Source organism: Tauraco erythrolophus, chromosome 22 (assembly GCF_009769465.1).
Source record: "Tauraco erythrolophus isolate bTauEry1 chromosome 22, bTauEry1.pri, whole genome shotgun sequence".
Lineage (NCBI taxonomy): Eukaryota > Metazoa > Chordata > Aves > Musophagiformes > Musophagidae > Tauraco > Tauraco erythrolophus.
In genome coordinates, this window is record NC_141486.1 from 10,629,071 (window position 1) to 10,651,293 (window position 22,223).

The following is a 22,223-nucleotide window of genomic DNA, read 5'->3' on the forward strand; positions in this document are numbered from 1 at the left end:
CGGGGTCAGGTCTGCTGTCAGCGGCTTCCTGAGCGCCAACGCCAAGGCGGCCACACCTGACCGCGTCCCGCCGGAGCGGCTGGGCACAGCTCGGACACGGGAGGCTGGAGGGAGCCAGGGGGGCATGGTTACAACTGATGTGATTCACGGTTCAGGGCTCCATCCAGCCCTTTTCTTCCAGGCAAAGATGGGTCAGGTTCCGCTCCACGCGGGAGGCAGCGAGAACAAAGCCGAGGTCAGACGGTGCTGTAACCAAAGGGGTAATTCTGACTCCATTAAAATTCTCGCTCCCGTTTGCATGGAAGCAGAAGGCTGTGCTACTAGTTGTAAAGAGCTGAACCACCCTCAGGGTGACTCATAGCCCTTGACAGAGCTGCCATGCTGATTTTACAAATATTAGAGCAATGCCTCAGAGTCAGGGATTTGTATGGTTTAACCTATCAACTTGGTAGCAGACCCATAGCTCTTTTCTAAAGCTCCCCTTCCCTGTATTTTATTTTCTTTCTTGGTGCCAGAATCGGAGGCAAAGCCAAGCTTAACAAAGCAACAGGCATGGCCGTTCTTCCCAGCCCTCATTTCCCCTGGTGAGAAGGGAGAAATTAATTTAAACCCTATCAGAGCAGCAAAAGCTGTTTGCCATTCTGTGCTGCAGAACACAGCGTGAACGAAACGCTCACTTGAACCATCTGCACTTGCCAGCCCAGCCGAGAGCTCAGGAGCACGCAGGTTGGGATATCCTTTTGTTCAGGATTTGCAACAGACAAAGGTGATCTAGGCTGTTCCACAGGCAGCAGCATTGGGGAGATGCTCGGGATGAAGGCAAGACAGAAGAGCTTTTATCTTATTAAATGCTCTCATTTATTTTCTTTGAGCCCTTATTCCTGGATCTGGTCAGGTACAGCAAAGCTCTTCGTGTCCCAGCAGCTTCTGCTTCCGTCCCAGCCCTGTGGCAGTCCAGAGCAGCAATCAAGCAGCCAGGCAGACTCGCAGCGCGCAGGCAACGCAGCGCTCCTCATCCTGCTCTCACCAAGCACAGACATCCCACACCAGAGGAACCTGCACCGACACACGCGTTACGCTTGCCAAAGCTTCTGCAACACGTGCAAGGGAGCGGAGAAACTCATCGAAGCAGAGACCAAAGCCAGGGACAACCCCTGCACCGTCAAGCGAGCTGCATTGCTGACCTGCTTCTGGTGTCTGGGAACTAACCCCCTTCCAGCATCTGCTTTTGCATGTCTATTCCTAAGAAAAGAAACAATGTGCTTTTACATGAAGTTAAATATCACCATCAACCTGCTTCCCGTGTTTGCCTGTCACACAGTCAGCACTGGCCCCGCAGGTTCAGAACCATCCTGCTCTCTGCAGCCCCAGGGACACCCTCTCTCTGGATTCACAGAAGCAAACATAATTTACACTGGGATTTCCCAACCACCTCCATCTACTTTGGCTCTCCCTTAACTTCCTTAAGTCACATCAACTGTGACTGAGATGATCAGAAAGTTTTCAAACCATTTTTTCTTCCTCTTCTCACTTTGTACTCAATTCAAGAGTTTTCCTACGTAGGCAGTACCGAGTTGAGACAATGTTCAAGCGATTTTTGTAGGAAAGACAAAAGACCTAACGAAGTTTCCCATAACAATAGTGAAGCAGCCTCAGGACTTTCATGATGACACAATCTCAATTCAAGAGTTTTCCTACGTAGGCAGTACCGAGTTGAGACAATGTTCAAGCGATTTTTGCAGGAAAGACAAAAGACCTAACGAAGTTTCCCATAGCAATAGTGAAGCAGCCTCAGGACTTTCATGATGACACAATCTTCCCGCAGACGCCGCCGATCAGCCTCATGCAGCCACAAGAGGGAGTCTCCCATCTCCTCCTGTTAGTGCCCAGATGCATCCCCGTTTCAGAACACTTCTAGCCCAGGAGCACACAGCCAGCTTCCAAAAGGATTTTATAAAGTTCTCCTGAGCTCCAAATTTCTGCTCTGGCTTTACAGGAGTACCCAAGTTCTGACGGTAACGGTTCTTTAAAATTATGAAACCTTTTTCATTTACTGGGGGAGGAGGGAGGGGAATTACCTTATTTATGGATTCTAGAACCACACTGCAATTGAAGGCAGAGGAAGAGGAGTATGTAAACGGTTTCTACCCCAGCCAATTTTAGCTTACAAATGCTTGAAAGTCTAGTTCCACCTGAATTGACTTCTGGAAGTCTCTTTTTTTAGGAGGGACGAGAATATGGATAATATGACATGCAACAAAATTACGAAACTGGCAAGAGAACTAAATAAAACCAGTTACTTCCCATCACTTGCTCAGATTTGGTGGCTACAAGCAGAGCAGGAGTTGCTGCTGGACTCCCGGCCTTTTGGGCTACCAGTACACCTTCTTTAGCCCTTTTGCCTTGGGAGTTAAGCAGAACCATTTGAGACCAGGGCACATCAAACTGCCAGACGTCTTGGAGAGGAACTCTCTCAGAAGCACGCTCTCGTGCTGACGGCACACAGTTCTGCTGCAACAGAAATGCAAGCTCCTACTTTACTTAGATTAGACGTTACACTGGGGTTTTACTCTTCCCATCCATAATCTGGAAGAACGGAGTGGGTTCTGCCTAATCTAACCCATGGTGTGGCAAGCTACCATGACACTGCTTTAACATTTTGTTAATTTGGCACACGTGATTAGAAACTTTGGCAGAGCTAAGGGTCTATAACATAACAAATAACACTTCTCGCATCGCCAGTAAAATATCTGTGTTGAATCTGTACGCATCTGCTCTCCATCTGTCAAAAAAATGTCAAGATACATTCCTCAAAAATACTTTTATGGTCTTTACTCAGTCTTGACATTCACTTGTTCTAAAGTTTCCAAGAAAACATTACGGCTCCAAAGGGGGCATCTAATGTTTGAGTAAAGCCACACAACGGTTTTGAACAGAAATAGCTACACACAGGCCCTGTCCAAAGCACCACGAAACAGACCTCTGGCAACACTTTTTCACAGAGATTCAGCCAAGAGATAAAGACAAGAAGCAATTATCTCAAAGAGGTTAATGAAAGAAGCGCTCACAGCAAAGCTGAATTCTACTTGACTTTATCACTTCGCTGTCCTCCTCCGCTGTTCTTTTGTACCTTCACCTGCCCACTCCCGCTTGAAACTGAAGTGGGAATCTAGGCAAGCAGACAGTTAATTCTGACTTTTAAACATGGTCAACGCATCATTACTGGATCAACCACCTCTGACCCAAGAGGCAGTAGATTCAGCTGTCATGAAACAGATGGACAATCTTAAACCTTTGAGGCTGCAGCATAAATCACTTGTGGTTTTTGCTTCCAGTACTTGCCAACTGAAGGGTGAGGTTCTTCAAACACTGTTCAAAAAAATTGCCCCCCTACCTATGCATGTCATTCTTTTCAGAAACAATTTAATGGGAAAAATACTCTTTAATTATGATTAGAGGCTGGCTACTGGAATGCCCATGCCTGTTTATTCAAAAGCAGATGTTCAGCAGTGCAATGTTTCATACATTATGCTGACAATAGTAAGTTATTAGCAAAACACAGTAAGTAATATCTAAAAAGTCCTTCTGCAAGGGACTGGAGTAGGTCAGCAACAAAAGATCAGATGTGACACGTGTTAACATCCCAGAACAATTTATCCTCTACTTGGCCAAACCTCATTTCACTCACTCAGCTGAATGTAATTAGACCTCAAGCTTGTCCTAATTTCCATCTCTGCAGAAGAGGGGTTATCTTTCTTCAGTAATAGATGGCTGCTCTGAAATGCTGGCAGTGATCTGGAAGGAGAAAGTGCAAAGGTGCACACCATCTCACAGATTTAGACGAGGAGCTGCTATGACAGCACAGTAAATGCAAAATTAAAATGCAAACACGTATGTCATAGCACCTGCTTTGAATTTCAGACAACACACCCGAGCAGAAAGTAGCAAGAACCCACCAGCCACACAGTGCGTGAGCTATTTTTAGATAAACGTGCTACAATTTTCCCTCTCGCTCCACGTATCAGAAACACATGCTGCAGCTACATACCCATTCCAGTTTAATCCTACCTCAAACAAGGAGATGGTAGATCTTCAGATCCTAGTAACAGCTAGGCTATTCAAGGAGCAAAGCACTATTCAAGTCTTTGCTTCGGTTCAAGCTACACACGCCGGCCCAGAGCGAGCTAAACTGCACACAGCTTTGTGAAAATAAGGTCACTTAACTCTTTCTGACGCTCGTAATAAGGTTCTTGCTATTGGGTGGAAGTGGAGGAAAAACTAGATTACTTCCCATGAAACACAAGACTTCTAGGTATTGTAGAAAAGAGAAATTCAAAAAAGCCAATTTACTCCTCTATCGAACAGAATATCACAGTGAATCAATGGGAAGGATCTGCCCCAAACCCCTCGAGCCAGGGCCTAGAGACAGAAGACAAGTCACCTTCTTAGGCTGCTTAATGGGCCAGGAAGACCCTTTAGGAGACAATTTTTCCTTACGAAAATGTAGTGTGATTTTTCTGACGAAGTAGCTTGTATTCCCCCAATAAAAAAATGGGAGCCACTACCCTAGCTGCACGAGGAATGAGTGGCTGGTAAGTCGAACGAGGATCTTTATGCCAGAAACAGTACCTAGCAAATTCAGACCAAATCCTTGCTCCAAGACAGTTTTTAGGTTAAACCTATACAGAGGAGTCCCTTGGAAAAAAAATGCACAATTGTCCATTGCAGGACTAAAGGAAGACATTAACGACTTGTTTGTTCTCAAAGTTTCCTTGATCCAAGTGACGGTGTTCTCAGTGAGTAAATAAAGTCTCGTGCCAGTTTCTGACTGATTGAAGCAGCAGTCAAAGACTCAGCCACACTTACACCTCGGACAAGCCACTACCAAGGAACTGACATTAACAGCGTTAAGATGGTCCTAAGGGCTATGTGACTGCAGACTGCACTGTGCAAAACAGGGAAATACATTTTTTTTAGTTGCTACGATGTGTGAGTATGTTTAAAGAAGTCTGCTAAGCCATGACAGTGTGGGGTTCTTTAATCATTAAAGTCATACCCAACACATACTGGACAATTTACATTTGCACGCAATACATCTTTGCTCTTGAGTTACAGCTCAGTCTGCACCCTTTACCAGGGCCAGAAAAAGAGCCTACTGCCAAACGGGGAAGGCTTCAGCTCTCCTTCAATGGGTGGATTTGGCTCTGGTCTAGCTCTAGAGTGATAGGGATTCTCAGGCAAAGGACGGTCTGTCTTCACTTTCGTAACCTGGAAAGAAAAAAGAAGAAATTATACAACTTCTCACAGCATTTAATAAAAAAGCTAGATCAAGGCAGAACTTAAAGTACTACCAAATGACACTAAGCACACGTTGTTGATCTGATGAGAGCTCCTACCTCCAGAGCACTTTTTAAAAAAAAAAAAAAAAGAGAGGAGAAGCATTTCACTCATAGCTACAGAGTAGTTCAAGGAGTGAGCAAGCTTCACTCCTAAAGGAAAGGTCTGTGTGCTAGGAAAGGCAAGAAAAATAACAGTAAGTGGCATTGTCTAAGAAAAGTGGAAGTCTTCTGGAAAAGTAACTCTGGAGAATGCCAACAGAGTCTTGACTTCTAGCAAAGTCCACAAGTTCATGAACCACCACCTGGCCAGGAGAAGGGTTTGAGACCTGGTCTGGACAAAACATCCATAAGAAGGGAGAGAAGAATCTGGCTATTCAACCAAAACGGTATGAAGTTACCTTAGAGAGCTGTCCCAGATCAGGTCTCACCCAACCCAACTTCTCCAGCACACAGTTATCAATACTGCCTGCTGCTTTCGGCATCGACGGAGCTCCTGCAAGTTGGTATAGTCAATGCACGTCCAGTACTCAGTAAATGGCTCTGCACAGTGCACCTTAATCTTCCTGTAAGAGATTGCAGAAAAAAAGTAGTCACCACGTGTTGTAGCTTTAATGTTTTTGTCTCTTCCTCATTCAAACTTCAACTTATGGCAAAGTGTTTTTGTAGTTTTAGGTTCTCAGCAACACTTGAAGTCTTCAGAGAAGTCAGTATTTGAAGTCCTATTAAACAGAACTTGGAAACAATACCAGTAAAATTCATACCACTGTAGCTACCAGTCAGGATAGCCGTAACTTGACCAGTGTGTGGAAGGTGTACTCTGGCTTGGGAGGTGTGCACAGCTACCCCCTAGGACATGCTTGTTTTGCTAAGTCACATAGTGTACCTTAGACAATGCTTTCAGGCTTCCAAATTAATTTGATGTCTTAAGCTCAAGAAGAAACGCTCATGGCAAAGGTTTCTGATTACTAATTGCTACATTAGAAGTGGACATGCTTTGAGCTAATTAAACTACACCTTTTACTAGCAACCTAGGAACGTGATACTGGCACACGCCTCAGATCTACACTCTTGGTCAGAAGGGGCAAACGGTGTATCTACTGCAGCTTTCACAGTAGCACGCCTGTGAAACAGAGAGGACAGACTGTGCCAAGCTAAGGTTGGTTTCCTGGCTCTCATAACACCGTTGCAAGGTGCAGAAGCAGGTGGCTTTCACCACCTCCCTGCGTTCCTCCGCCACCCTAACAAAAACCTCGGCCGCTTAGTCCGGAACAGAAGCCACACCGCTTCATGTTAAAGGATAAATTCACGTATAAACAAATAAAATGGGCACGGCCTCTATCCCCAAGAGTCAAAGACACAAGAATAAAGACTGGGAAGTCCGCGACGGTATTTTTAATTAAACGGAGCGCCTGACAGCGCTCGACTACCAGAGCTCGGCAAGGGCTCGCCGCACCGGCAGATCCCCGGAACACCTCCGGGGCCGAGCGGAGCCTCCGCTCCGCCGGGCCGCCCCCCGGGACCCCCGCTCACCTGAAGAAGTCGAGGGCGCACTCGTTGACGCGGCGGCCCTCCCGCAGGCACCTCCGCGGGTCCTTCTCCTCCCAGCGGCACAGCATGAACTCCTTGTTGGGGCGGTCGCACTGCGCGCCGTAGTGGTGGGCCGCGGCCTTCAGCACGGCCGAGCTGACGCTCACCTGCGGCGGGGCAGAGCGGCAGTGCGGGCGGCCCGCCTCGGCGCCGGCCCGCCGCGCTGCCCCGCGGGGGAAGGGCCCGGCGGCCGCTCACTCACCTCCGGCACGTCGAGCTCCTCCAAGGAGGGCACCTGCACGGTGCCGGGCATGGCGGCGGCGCCTCTCCTTGAGCGTCCCTCAGCGCCCGGCCGCCCCCGCGCATGCGCCGCCGGCGGGGGAGCGGGCAACGCGCATGCGCGGGGGCGGCGGGAGGCGGAGCTGTGTGTCCCGGCGTTGCCATGGCGACGGCGCCGCGCCGTCGGGCCGGGCCGCCATGGAGGTGGCGGGCGGCCGGTACAGCGGGGACACCGTGCGCGGCAGGTGGGCCCGGCGGGGCGCGGGGGGAGCGGGGCCGCCCGCCTCCCCCGACCGCAACAACCGCTGTGTCTCTAACAGGATGGAGGGACGGGGCTCGTACACGCTGCCGACGGGCACCGAGTACCGGGGCGCGCTGAGGGACGGCATGTTTGACGGCGAGGGGGAGCTGCTCTTCCCCGACGGCGGCAGATACTGGGCGGTCTGGCACCGCGGGGTGCCCACGCAGGTACCCCGGGCGGCGGGGGTGCCTCGCCCCGAGGGGCCTCTGTCTCCGAGGAGCAGCCCCCGCCCAAAGCCCACCCGCAGGGAGGGTTTTGGGGTGAAATACGTGGCTTTCCGTGTATTTTCACCTCCTGGACGGTGTCTCGCACCAGACGTGTGAGGACGAGGCTGCCCACGGCCAGGCGTCTCGCCGATGCGGTTCCCATCGGAGCTGAGCCGTGCGCTCGCTCTGCTGCGCTAGCGCGCGGCTCTGGCAGCGGGAACGCTGGCCGTGTTCGTGCTCAATCCATCCATCATGTTTATTAACTCTGTGCTTCAACATGTTTTGCAGGGGAAATACACTTTTGCAGATGGTCTCGAATACAAAGATAAAAAATGGCGTTACTGTGACGGCTACGACAGAAGATTTTATACAGAAATCTGTTCTGGTCTTAAACCAGCAGGTACTGAGCTGCGTTTGCGATCCTAAGAGTCTGGAAGGAATTAAACTAACAACTTTGCTTAAGAAAGATTAATTCGGCTACATGAGTAACATGGAGCAGAAATGCTCTGGCTAATTTCAGGAGCCGACTGTACGACGCTGCCAGAAGAATGCTGACACCACCTTCCACCAGCGCAGGACGCAGCGTTGCATCCATGGCGTGGGCTCTTGAGCGATGACCCGAAGGACAGGGCTTTGTTATCTACAGCTTTTGTTATCCTGATTAACCCTTTTATACATTTCACCTTCACTGCATTAGCAGTGTGCTTTTATTATAGAAAAGTTGAGGAAAAGCAATTAGTTTACATCCAGAACATCAAACAATGTTTGATTGCATCTGTCTCACGTAGCTTTTTAGTAAATACAAAAAGAAATATTTGTGTCCAGTCTATATTTTTGTTCAAGACTTCTATAATATTATTATTTGTCTGTAGTCGAAAGGTAAAGAGATTTATAAGGAACAAGTGAGTAAAATATGTAACGTAATACAGAAAATACTCTTCTTTATACATAGAATTTTTAGCAATGACGTGTAGTTATTCCATGAGGCCAGCAAGACTCTCCTGGCCCCATTTTGGTGTTTGGGGTCATATTTGTAATGTTGGCTTTGTGGGCTGAATCACAGGACTGTGAATGAGGAAATCAAAGTGATATCTTTTTGTCACATGCTTTTTGTGTATGGATTTTCCCATTTCTATTTTCTCCGTTTGCGAAATTGGCAAAACGTTCTGTAGGATTTATTGTAAGGTTTCTATAGCAAACACCATGGAGATGTACTATTTATTAGTGATCCTGATCAAAGACACAAATGCAAAAAAAAAAGAAAAAAAGGCAAAATAAAGCAAACACTCTTGTTTTTTTTCTTCAGGCATTTCTCAGCTTACAAATCTGGATCCTCCCAGAAAAATCCCGGAAGGATGTTACGACTGTGGTGATGGATTCTATAATCCTGAAACCAGAGTTATTGTTGACTACGAACTCAGGTTTCTGAGAAACGCAGGTATGATTAACTTCTTCTGCAAGGTAAACTAAAATGAGTTTATTCCTGGCATCTTCTAGGATGTGTGATTAAAGCTAAAACATAAAAAAGTCCATGATTTGATTCTGTTACCACTGAGCTAAAATAATTTTTTTACTTAGTTATTTTTATCAGTGATTTATGTATCCCCAGAGTTGTATAAATCACATTTTGCAAAACTACAATGAAGTATTCCCAAGCAGATATGAATAAATATATTTTATTACCGTTTGGTATGTTAATCTCAGGAAAATCTTCAATCTCTTCCATTCTCAAGCAAGGGAGTGGTTGTAAGGTGTACAGCATTGATCCTGAAAGCTAATAAATTCTGCATTGTGAACCAGCGAAGTGCTTAAGCATGTGCTTATCTTTAGATGTTAGAATAGTCCATTTTATTGAAATGAGTCTTAGGGCTCTGTGTAAACACCTTGCTGAACAGGAAACGTTCTTGTCACCTCATTGAGCTGCGTTTTGTGCAGTCTGGCAAATATTGGGTCTTGTGGATAACTCCCCAAATTAATAAGCCTTAGGAGAAATTAGTTCTCATCAAACCAAAAGAGAAACTTTTCAAATGAAAAGCACACGGAAGAGCTGTGACAAACATTTGACACTGGGGTAACTCAAAACATGTAATCTGACCTGAAACAAACACTTTGCGTTCTGGCTATTTAACGTTTATGTTTTTAGTGGAGATTTTTTTTAAATGAAAATGATTTCTGAAAGCAACCACCCACCCCACTTTTTTTTTTTTTTTTCCAAATGTACAAATTGCAAGACCTGTGTTTTTTTTCTAGAAGACAGAACATTTCATTTCAGTGTGCCACTGTTTAACAATTTTGTTGCTTGGAAACTCCCTTTTTCAGCAAATTTACTATTTGTTGGAAAAAATTCTGCTCAGCTCTACTTTCAAGAGCTTTCCTAAGTATGTGCTGTGATATTGGAGGAGGGAAGTGGAGGGGGGGTGAAATGAATTTGAGATACCATCTGCTATAAAATATACCCTATGATACATGGCCTGTTTTATAAACGTTGAATAAAAACTGATCTAGATTATTACAAATGGCATTGATCCAAAATACTGGAATGCAGTGGGCCTACTGATGAGGAAGATAAGCAACATGCTTTCCAAAACACAGGAACCTACACAGATTAGTACAGGAGGGAACGCCTTGGAATTCAATTTATTGTTTTTTAATCTGTTCTTTGAACTCATTGTCCTTTATGACACTTATCTCAACCCCTACAAATTATATCAATCAATATTCGCTACCCAGAGCGGCGCAGCGTGCAGTCTGGGGAGTTGTTGGAGATGTGCTTTGTGTGGCCGCTCCGTCGAGAGCCCGGGACACAAAGTTAAACTTGTTGATGTGAGCGCGAAGAAGGAATGTGTCATGTAGGCCAGACCCTTCCTCTCAAGAACATGAACACAATTGAAAAACCCGGCACTTGTTCAACATCAGAGGAACTCTTGCCGCCCCAGGAGAGACGATTCAGGGCACAAGGCCACCGCAGTAAAGTAAAAAAAAAAAATATTTAAAAAAACCCAGCTGTAAGCAGAAGAAACTGAGGAAGAGGCTGGGATGACAGGGAACAGATCCAGAATTACTCCATTATAGGTTGGGCAGGAAGGAGCAGGAAAACCTCCAGGCTTCCAGCCAAGTCTTGAAAGCATCAAAAGCAGATGGTAGGAAGCATTCAGGAAGCTCTTACAACAGCTTGACAGGTTTACCAAAACGCCACTATCTTCCTCGGGGCTGGCAGCAGCCTTGCCGAATGCTCCAGCTCTCCCCTTTCACCCCAGCCCTATTATGGAGCCATTTCTGATTGTTTCTTGGCTGTTTTTTGGAAGAGGAGCGTGCGACAGCCTCGGCGCTGCCTTGCTTCCAGACTGCCAGCATCCAGGTACCGTTCCAGAGGAGAAGAGACACCATTTGAAACGACTGCGGTTGTTTCCACCGCACTTTGTCGAGATGAGGGCATGTGGAGTCCCGTAGAGACTGCTGCCAGATTTGGCAAGCCCTGCGTTTCGCTAGCGTGGAGGTCTGATACTCATTTACTTAAAGAGCTCTTACTGTTCGAGCAGTGCAAAGGCCCATCGTGAAAACATAATCAGGCCCAGGGAACGAAATGACAGCAACAGCTTTGTTGTACGCTTTTATCTGGCAAAGTTTTCCAAATTCTCATTACAATCTTGCAGTTATTACTCCATCCCTAAACCTCTGTTTCCTTGGGGATGCTCAAGTTTCTCTTGATTCTCCATGTGTTCTTCAATCTTTTCTTTTTTTCCAGTATTGTGAAGTACACAAAATTGGACACATAAATAAGAATAGGAATGCTCATTTGTAAGAAGATACATTGTTTATTTTGAATAGATACTGGGACCAGACTCCTGTTTCACTGGGGTATTACTTCCCTGTGCCTTGCCCCAGAAATTTCACTAGGAGTATCACATTGGGTTTTTTTTCCCAGAAATAGGACTCCTGGCACCTTTGTAACAGAGTTTGGTCAATAGAAAGATGGGAGGATTTCCCAGTTTTTCAGTGAATAGTAGAAAATACATGATGTTATGTTTAATGCAAAGCAGGGAGGTACAAGAAAAGCAGCGACATTCGTTTTAGGGCCTCTGAATATCAGAGAGGTGCATAGCTTTTGAAGAGAAAATACCATCAAAAATAGAAATTTTGTTCTACTGAGATGGAAAAGATGATAGGAGATTGCCTGGGTCACCCCACTTTTGATGAAAAGCAAAGATACTTCTGATGAAAACTGCTCTGTTTCTCCTGTGGTTCTCCAAAGGATGGGTTAAATAATTTAAAACATGCTTTTGCTCTTTGTAATACAAGAATATTTGTGCTACTACTTTCATATTCCATCTTCAGGTTTGATTAGGATGTGTATGGTGCACAGGGTAACTTTCTGTACTGTAGTCAAGATTACCTGAAATGTATGGATCTCTTCATGTAACATCAAGACCAGGAAGACACGAAGCCTTTACACTGAAAGCTCAGTCAGGTAACTGAATTAACATGCATGTTATTAAGAGCAGGATTAGGCCCAGAAAACCAGGATAAGTGTCTTATTAAGAGGAGAGTTCTTGGTGTTGCTGCAACCCCAAGCCAGCCAGCAATCAGCTTAGGATTTCTACAAGCCTGAAAGTCACGTAAAAAGCAGCAGGAAAAATCCTGCTGCTTCAGGAGTCATTATGAGCTGAAAAGGTCAAGATTCAAGAACATTATTTTGTTATAGCTTAGAAAAGTCTGAGTTTAGAACGTCTGAGGTTCCTCGGTTGTGAGGCTGACCCAACTCTACAGGCAAGGGTGTGAAACCATTTTAATTCTAAGCTTTAATAATCACAGACTTACAGTTTCCTCGTATTGTTACCTTGGGATGAAGGTTCTCACGCTTGGTCTGAAAGAATTTAGAAGCAGTCATGTATTCATCCATTTCAGGTTTATCTAAGTGTGCAAATCCATGAGATAGATCTCCTACATTTAGTCTTTTTTGTCTTAAAACTCAGATCTGACTTACACCAAGTGCTTTTTGGGAAACGCAGACTTTGACTTGTCTGAAAAATGTAGTTGAGAAACGGAGCCATAACCACTCAATAATTACCCAGGGTAATATTTCTGTACCTACCCTCCTGTGCCCCAAATACACGCAGATGTTTGCATGCTCTTTCTCATAAACTACTGGAGAATTGGGTGTGGGATGAGGACCTGGCAATTTTTCAGGCCTGGAGTATTTCTGGAAAAAAGACAGCAAGTTTAAGTTAAAGTCGACCGTGGTGCAGGAAAAAAGATTGACTGCGCTTAGGGAGCACGCACGGAGCTTTATTCCCCGTTCTTCTTTGAAATTGCCCGTTCTGATGCTGGAGGGAGTGGATGATTCCAGGCTGGTCCCTAGTCATTGCCTAAGAATGTACGAGTTGTTTTGGCAGATGCCCTTAGCAGTGGAGAGGAAAGCCCCAGCAATACACGTACAGAGGGAATATAGTATTTTTGTTCGAATGAATTTAGCTTCCCATAGATTTAAATGTCTACTTACAACGCAGGACCATTTAATCTTTTGTACATTTGTTTCTTTTTTATTTGACTTAAGATACTGAATTTAGATGAGGTTTAGTCCCTACATATTGAAACTCTTAAAAGCTCTTCAAATAATTGTTCTTTGGATACTTGTTAAGCTAAAGAAATCAGTTTTGATCGGCAGTAAAAGTTCATGCTATTTTAAGTGCAATGCTATAGCTATTTTCTGTTGTATATTTAATCATTTTGAATTATATGTCATGTAAAAGATTTTAGCTCTGGGGCATTTGCCAGATGGCTGATTCTGCATTTCACACAACAAAAGAAATAATGTTTGTGTAAAGCTCTTAAAAATAGTTGGTAATCAGTATATTCTACAACGAATAGGATCCAGACCTGTTTGGGAAAAAAAAAACAGCTTTTGCAGAAATTAATTTAGAGGATTTGGTCTCTACCTCTGGGCTCTGAACAAAACAAATTGTGTCTATTGTTTGCTGATTTTTTAGCATTTAACAAGTTAAGTGAATCGTAAATTTTACTCATTTTATGTTAAATGCCGTTTATTGCAATCCATTGATCTTTTTCCCTTTACTTTGGCTGACAAACTTATTTCTGAAAACAGGGTTTTGTAAAGCAGACAGCCAATACTACTCTCCCTTTACAAAAGTAGAACATACGAGTGTGAGTAGCCCTTTGCTTTTCTTGCAACAGCTGGAGTGCCTGTCCTTTTTACTGCCGCCTCCTCTTTCTGGCCTCTTTGATTCATATGCCTCCAAAATGCCATTGCAAGAAATGTGCCTGTCTCTGCCATGGCACACAGCTTGTTTTCTTTGCCCACAAACCTCTACACAAGTCTGTACGAGTTCACTTTTTGGTCTTGTCTCCTCCACCTCCTATATACTTTTTTTCTCTTGCATCTAGTCCCGGGCCATACGTTTTTTGCCCACATTCATGCAATTCTAGTTTTCTGGTACTTGCTTTCCAGACTCGCTTCTTCTGTGACAGTCAGAAGATTTGAAAAATAATACATTAAGAGGAAAGTTAGAAATTGCATTATAGCTCTTTGATCTGGATCTTCCAAGTGTCGCTCATCTATCTCTTCCTATTTTTCAGATAGCTTTTGTCCCAATGTGAGAGCTTTCAATCTAAATAATCTCCAATGCTTAACAAATAAATTATTTGAGGAGCCAAATCTTAGAAGAAGGAGAGGCAGAACATCAGCTAGTTTCAAATTATGGGCTGCTGAGTGGGCAAGGCGAATGACTGAGTATTGAAGTGGAGATGGCAGGAGACTGAGTCTGCTTCGTTTAAAGAGAAAATCCCAGACTCCTATGAGAAGTAGCTTCATGTCTATTCTTACTCTACCCTAAACACTTTTTAAAATGTTGGACCAATTCTCCTACCCATCTTGTGCTCTTTTTGTATCTTTTTATATAGAAATGTGTTAAGATCAGGCGCATTTTGAAGGCCATTGCAAAATATATACTTAATATGTCTTACTCAATGTCAAAGTCTGCTCAGGTGACAGAGATAGTTGGAGACTTCTCATCCACGTAATCAAGAAAATAGTTTTAGGTTAAATTTGGTTTACATGTTTCAATATAAAATATCCTCCATTCAGTAAAACAGATTCTGAACCAATATTATTTATATTCATTACCAAAACCAACAATGGTAGTATTAATATAGGCATCACGATGCAAGTCACTACAGTAATTTCAGTAGCTATAGCTTTTGCAGATATATTGTTCCTTGTGGTTTCCTGGTCTTAAAATACTTTTGAAAACTGTGAAAGTTTCAGTTCCAAATAGTGGCATGCCAAGAATAACAACTTTGTTTGTGTGCTAGCCATCCCATTGTGAATCCATTGGATAGGTTATACCCGAGTCTTACAGGCACTTATATTCAACTATACAGTTCATGTGGAAACAAGTTTTACAAGAGATGGAAAGTTCATTTGGGGGCCATTTTGGAATTACAGTAATTAAAAGTAAATGGAAGAGCGAGAACTTGTGGGTGGAAACAAAGGTTAATTGAAAACTTATTTTCCATTTTCTTGCCAGCCTTGACATTGGTGTGGTCAGGTGCAGTAAGAAAAGTGGTGGTAGGGCTTTGGACAGGACAGTGGAAATGAAAGGGGTGTGCCAGGCAGATCCGTGGCTGAGATGCTATCTCATGTGATTGTCATTGTGTAGTGGAAGAACATGATAAACTGCGCTGCGGGTGATGGGAGGAGTCAGGCACGCGAAAGAATTAAATGATATTGTTGTTTACAATGGTCTGTGTGTGCTCGGCCCTCTGCAAACAGAGAGGAAACTCAGCTCTTGTTAAAGGATTGTCCATTGTAAACACACTCTCTTAGAAACCATCGTCAGGGAAAGCTGCTCCTACCACATGGCTGTGTCCTCAGGGTCCGCGGGAGCCTCCGACTGCCCTGGTGGAGGGACACACCAGGGCTCAGCTACTTCCCTCCTTGCTCACATGGCCTTTAACAGAAGCGAGAGTGAAGGAAGGGACGATGCCCACGCACGTCTGGTCCCAACTCGCCTTTGGGCAGAGGCAGGAGCCAAAGATGTGAATTTTGGAGTGCATCAAGGGATGCATCAGGCCTCCAGTGTAGACAAAGCCTTTAAGACACCAGGAATGCATACAGCTACAAAGTGCAGTATGAAGACCTAACACAGAGTTGGACAAGGTTTTTAAGGTGAACAGCGTGGGGTTTTTTGCTGAGTAAGGCACTAGGTATTCTAATTTCAAGGCAGTACATCTTCCTGCACATCTCTAGGTGATTTCCTGGGAAAGCACTAGTTGAGAGGGCAAGTCCAGAAGCCTACATGACAATGCTGCTGTTTGCTGACTGTCTCTGCTCTGCATCGTGGCGGACACCCGAGCAGTCAGAGTCCTAAGAGGTCCCTCACAGCTGAGGTTTCCAGAAGCAACACAGAAACGCGATAGCTAGAAGGGAATAATTCTAAACTTTGCAATATGCATTTAATAGAGGAAGATTAAACGCACCTAAATTAGAGTGTGTTTTCAAGTTGTCCCTTGGAAGCACCCTGCAGCAAGCCCACCCTGAATTTTCAGCTGTTTCTAATCCTGGTTGAGAGATAAATCTGGAGTGTGTAGTTTGGGAAGTCTCTTCTGCCACTACTTTTAGACTGAACATTGAAAATTAGACAAGTGGTTTCATTTTGCAGAGATGTTGAGCAGAAATCCACTGATTTAAGTGGGCTGCAGTTTGAGCTCACCATGGAATACACCTGACAGCATTTTTGACATGCCCCTGTTTGGACTTTGCTGGCGCTTGGAGCTTCCCCTAAAGCCAACCAAAACAAGGAAGAAACTTGCAAAGCAATTATTTCTTGAGAAGCACTGATTTTGAAACAGGCTTCTTACAGAGCCCAACCAACAGATTTAGTTGGGTCTTATTTGCCTAAAAAGACTCTACCCACACTGACCTGTTGCCTGTGTAGACAGTGTCCAACAGCAGATCAGTAGGGCTTGCACCCCCTTTAATCATCTACTGTGGGCAGATGCTGTTTCTGGGGATCGGTCGTGCAGGTGGCTACCAGGGCTGGCTCCGAACGCCTCTGCCTGCTTAATGAAAACAGCCTGAATTAATTACAAAAATAAAAGAGAAGCTATCCCAGTTTGGGCTGGCTTGGGATCTGGCCCACAATATTCAAAATACATTTTGTGGGTGCTAGAAAACTGATCTTATTTTTGATTGAGACACAAGAAAATAATTCAAAAGAATCAGTCAATACTTGCATGTATTCTAACAGCTCATCCATTAAGGTCTCTCGCTATCTGTCTCCATTTCAAGATTTCAATGATATGTCATAATAATAATCACTGTATTTCGCTAACTTTGGAAGAAATAACTTGTTAACATTTACTAACTGAACAGGGATACACCAGATGGCAATAAAATTTTCAGACAAACCTTCTTTTTTTTTTACCTTCAAATATCAACATGGTTAGTCCTGTTCAGCAAAGTCTGTTCCATGAATGTATATTCTACTGAGGAAAATCTAAAAAAATAGATAAACTTTTAAAGATAGATCTGCTGACACAAAATTCAGCACACAACACGAAGAACCCCATACTACCTAATTGTGCACAGGGTGATAATTTATCACTGATTAAAGAGTTTGTATTTTTTTCAAATCTTTTTTAAAGGGAAAATTACTTCTGAAGGTGAAGATGTGCTTAGACAATCATATTAACATATTCAAACAATTGCAATTTGCAAATAGTAATTACAACTCACTATCCGGTAGCATTAATCAAACTTCAAGGTTTAATTCCATTTTAAATATTGATGAAATGTGATTCTCCAATCTAACCCTGGTGTTGCAGGGTTATGGAAGCAGCCAGTGACAGAAAAAGAGGAACGTGTAGTTAACAAGCAGCTGCCACAAAGAAGGATCGGCATCTGTGATTTAAATTGTTAGCTGCACAGTCAGGTAGAGTGTAAAAAGGGTAGTCAAGAGGCTGTTAAGTCCATTGCTGCCAATTACTAACAATCAGGGAGGAGCTTTAAGACTTGTTCAGTACAATAAACCCAGTTTGTCTTGTTTCAGGGGTTACTACTGAAGAGGTTGCAGCTGCACTGATTCAAATAGCCCTAAAACTACAGTAATTATCAACCAGTCTTCTTTAGTGTAGCAAAAGTATGTTTTACCATAGCTTAACTCTTTACATTCTAATATTTCCCTGCCTCTTCTCGCATAGCTCGCCCTGGAGCCATTCGCATCTCTGGGTTTGTGGTTCTTCTCGCTGTGCTGGATCAATCCTTTCGTTTCCCCTCACCTAGACCAAGGAGCAGTAGCGCGGTACGCTGGGTTGGATGGCAGTCCTAGGGATTTGCTTCAGGTTATTTTCTGCAATACCAAGTGATTACATCTGTTTTTCCTTTTCATACACAAAGTTGAAATTCATATAGCTCGCTCGAATTTTACATCTGATTAAACTATAAGCAAGTTAAGCAGTGCTTGTGGACGTGTATTTGGTCTGCGTGGGATCAGGTCGCTGCATGAACCAAGACATTTTTGGGATGGGGCCAGGGAGGCTAAAATCCTCAGAGCAACCTGCCTTGTGCTTTCCTGGGAGCCCGTGAAAACCCAGAGTGCAGAAGGAACCAATCTAGGCGAACCAGGGGCATGCTGGAAACCAGTTCTAGGAAGCCAAGTTAGCACCTGCCTTTCTTCGTGCTTATACCCTCAATGCTCAGCTGAGTGCTGCAGATTTCTCACCAGGAAGGCAGGCTGATTATTTCTGGTACTCAGGTGAGCCATGTATATCTGTACCCAAATACCAGTGAGATAGTGGTGATTATCTATAGCGTGTGTAAGTTTTGTTTGTTCCTTCACCGTGGCAGAAATAAAGTTTCATTTTCTTGCAGTTATTATGAGCTATGATAAACTGTTGTTTTTTGGGTTTTTTTTAGTTAAGGCAATTCCAGCTAAAATCACAGAGATACCCAGGCTGGACAATATCTGTGATAGCCGAGGCTCACGTGATCACATCATTCTGGTGCTGGAACACCTAGAGCATAGAACAAAAGGCAGCACATTGATTATGGCTTTGATGTTGTTTTTAAGAAAGCTTAAGGACCACATTTGCATTCCTGCTGCAGCCCGCAGTGGAATCTCCGCCTCTGTGAGGACTGCACGGTCTTTAAGCGAGATTCAGCGCTCATCTTTTTAATTTCCTTTTTAGCATATTTTTCAGCATATTTTTTCCCCTAGTTTGTACTGGAATAAGAAACGTGCCATTAACAGAGTGTTTTGTTACGGACCTACTGATTCATAGGCGTAGGGAAGAAAAAAGAGATCATCTCGGTGAAACGTGGAAGGGATTGAACTTAGCTCTTCTATCCAAACGGTGACCATTTTCAGTCAGTAAAGCAAGCTACGGGCTGAGCTGTTGGGACAATGGCAGCACCAGCGTGTTCTCCAGCCCACGCACCGTCACCGGGGCACGGCTCGGAGGTGGGCGCTCGGCACCGACCCTGAGCTCTTGCAAACCAGCACCCGTGAGCGGGAGTGAGAAGGGGGTCAGTAGGCACGAGCCAGCACTTGGTCTGGAAACCGGTGACCATGCGCACAGAGCAAACTGGAGAGCGGGCTCTAAGGGCAAACCACCCATGGTTCACCCGCCTTTCTGACTACCGGTTGTCACGGGTGGCATCCAGGTGCTGCCAGTCAGACAATGGACGAATGCCTTGGCACATGCTTTCCTTACGCCTGCTTTTGCCAACAGAGCTGCGTGTGAGCAGCACCTTAGGAGAAGCGAAGGCCTGCGCTCAACTCGGGCAGGAATGAGAAAAAGGGGAGGGTAGCATGAAAAAAAAAAAAAAAGGAATAATAAAAAAAGGGAAAACAAAGCGAACGATTCAAAACCCACCGCAATCAGTAAGATTCACCCCCAAGCTTGAAGACTTGTGCATCAGACCTAATTTGTCACATACCCTTCTGTGAACTTTCACCTCTTAGATCAGCACAACTTCATTCCCAGGACCTTCCTGCCTTTTGCATGTCAAATACTACTATGTCACTTTGACTTAAAAGTCCAACTCTACAGTCAAAAGATCTCCATGAAAATTTGACTCCTTAGAAGCAACATGCTTCCTTCTCCATCGATTTTGACCCACCCAAGCAGGGTGCCCAGCTGGGCAGGGCAGCTGCATAAATAAACGGGATTATGTGCTACACCAAGTGATGGTCACAACACCAGGACTACCGCCCCCTCGGCTCCATCCTTCTTGCAATCACCTCCTCTTTCAGGTAGTAGGGGCTGCTACAAACCCCTTAAAATTTAGATGGAGGCAGGTTAGACGCACACATCACAAGCAGCTAACGTGAATTTGTTAAGACAGCGGTAAACACAAGAAGCAGCTCTAACACATTTCATTTATATAAAAATAAATACAGGTATTGTTTTAAGTAATACTTTGATTTTTTTCAAGGCTTTTTGAAGTTTGTTTTTCCTGGTCTACTACACAGATCTCTTTTCCCCTACACAAACACAAAAGAAAAAGCTGCAGAATGCTTTTTGGAGACAAGACTATTTAAATCCCTAGATTTAAGAAGCCACAACTTAACATTTGCCAACTTATTTTCTTGTAACCGTACACAAAATTTCTATTCAAACTTTGCTGGACAGTTGTTTTTCCCTACATTGTCTTTGATCTTTTTACTTTCCACACTGTCATTATGCTCTGAGAATAACCATGACAGACATGAATACTAACAAGGGACACAGAAGATGGGCTAAAATACATCTATCAGCCACTATATCAGCTTGTCGATACTTGTCATAATGTACATTTCAAAAACAGCACTGAAAGAAAAGCTGGAAGACAAGAACCTAGGTTTTGACTGTAGATTTTTCTTTACCTTCACTTTTCATAAAACAACAAGCAACACAGACATAGCATTTAAAAAACGTGTATCTTCATTTCTGGTAGTTTCAACATATGCCCTGCACATCTCCTGCCAAAAAGTCAAAAACCAGAATATATACGTGTAAATCTCGTAGTTCTGCCCAAGCTGATCTTATCAAACAGGCAAATAATCAGCCACTGCCATAGATCCAGTACCTCCTGCCTTGACAAATTCCAACACAACAGCACACAATCTTTCAAAGAAGCAAAAAAGCGTGTTCCAAGAGATGCCAATGGCAAAAAATGGATTTATTTCTCAAAGGAAAAATTGCTCGTTTGAGCGGGACCCTAGTGACGCAAAGAGCAGACCTGACGCGGTAATATTTGGCATTTCTTTATCTCCCTTTTAGCTGATGATGAGCATGAATGGATCATTCGGACCTGCCGGAAAGCTTGGGATGAAACAATTGAACATAAACCGAAACCATGAAAACAGCTTTCGCTAGACGATAATATTCCAAAGCAGGTAATCTGCTTCACAATAAATCTAATTTGTCCTGATGGATTTGTCTCACCCTTTCCCTCTACAGGAATATAATCTTTTTGTCATCTTTGTCAGCACAAACAAAAATGGAAATAATCATTTAATCAGTCATGCTGAGAAAAAGCCATGGAAAAAAAAGCAGACTGTACTCACAATACTATTCCTGAGAGGTGTGTAGTGTAGTATATACACACGTTATTAAGCCTGAAAACAATTTGTTAAAAAGAGTGCCTCAGATTCAGTGTTGAAGTCATTCAAATCCATCTTAATCAACATTATTTTCCCAGATTTTAGTTAGCTGTCCTGGTGAATTCCTTTCCTCTCTTTTTGCTCAGTACTTTGATATTGATTGATCATTGTAATAACGTACACCAGAGGTATTCTTTAATGACTGGTTTGCTAACTAGGAAATTATATCCATTTACTACGAACGTTTGTTGAACTCTCCTGAAGCCAGAGTTTAACAAAATAATAAAAGAGGAAAACTGGGTGGGTTGCTGCTTGATTAGTAAGCCAGAAAGTATTTAAAAATAAAATAAAATGGAATTACATCATTTTCTGGATGTAAGTGCCAGCACTTCTACTTGCATTAACTTTATTTATTACACAAATAAGACATTTACAAAGCACAACATTAAAAGTATGTAACAAAACAGACATTGGTTTTACAAAAAAGTGCTTACAATTTAGTTTTACTTTTTTTAAAATAAATATTAGTCTTGACTGTCCACTCATTCAGAGAATTTTTTTTTAACCATTGTAGCCAAGACATGCAGAATTGCAACATGCTACAACAAAATGGTTGGCGGATGAAATAAAACCGATGTGTCTATAGTTGGCATCCTACAGAGATATCGCTGATAGTAGTGCAGGATTGGTTCCCACTCCCCTGTCCCAACTGGTGAGTCGTGTAAGCACCTTTACCTCGGGCATGGGGGCTAACCAGCATGAGCCGAAAAAAAAATATCGGTGATAAAACTGTAAACCGTTCCACTTTCAGACCCTAGCCATATTTAGTTACCTTATTAAACTTCATGAAAAGTCCTTCACTGGCTATCTTCGTGGGATTTTGTCTGCGAGAGGTTTTGTAAATAGCAACTGGAAAAGTTTAGTACGTGGAGTCTGCATCCCTGCACCAGAACCCTTTTGGCAATTA

The 22,223-nt window shown here is 43.7% G+C and overlaps 2 protein-coding genes across 2 annotated transcripts; one reads left to right on the top strand and one right to left on the bottom strand.

The window, feature by feature from the left end:
• Nucleotides 1-5,020: 5,020 nt before the first annotated feature.
• On the bottom strand, nt 5,021-7,200 carry NDUFA8 (NADH:ubiquinone oxidoreductase subunit A8). Its single transcript, XM_086625195.1, is given in 5 exon segments — nt 5,021-5,268; nt 5,738-5,802; nt 5,805-5,902; nt 6,870-7,033; nt 7,129-7,200. Coding segments are annotated over 5 exon segments (516 nt in total). The 5' UTR covers nt 7,180-7,200; the 3' UTR covers nt 5,021-5,130.
• Nucleotides 7,201-7,340: 140 nt separating this feature from the next.
• MORN5 (MORN repeat containing 5) lies at nt 7,341-21,013 on the top strand. Its single transcript, XM_086625292.1, has 5 exons — nt 7,341-7,390; nt 7,466-7,613; nt 7,941-8,052; nt 8,959-9,090; nt 20,934-21,013. Exons 1-5 carry the CDS (start codon nt 7,344-7,346, stop codon nt 21,011-21,013), a joined length of 519 nt encoding a protein of 172 aa, XP_086481418.1. The 5' UTR covers nt 7,341-7,343.
• The last annotated feature ends 1,210 nt before the right edge of the window (nt 21,014-22,223 follow it).

Excerpts from the sequence above, each read along its gene's own strand:
- MORN5 (XM_086625292.1), top strand. The coding sequence starts at position 7,344 with ATGGAGGTGGCGGGCGGCCGGTACAGCGGGGACACCGTGCGCGGCAG. Across the intron at positions 7,614-7,940 it reads ACCGCGGGGTGCCCACGCAG|GGGAAATACACTTTTGCAGA; the intron begins GTACCCCGGGCG and ends CATGTTTTGCAG. Across the intron at positions 8,053-8,958 it reads TTCTGGTCTTAAACCAGCAG|GCATTTCTCAGCTTACAAAT; the intron begins GTACTGAGCTGC and ends TTTTTTCTTCAG.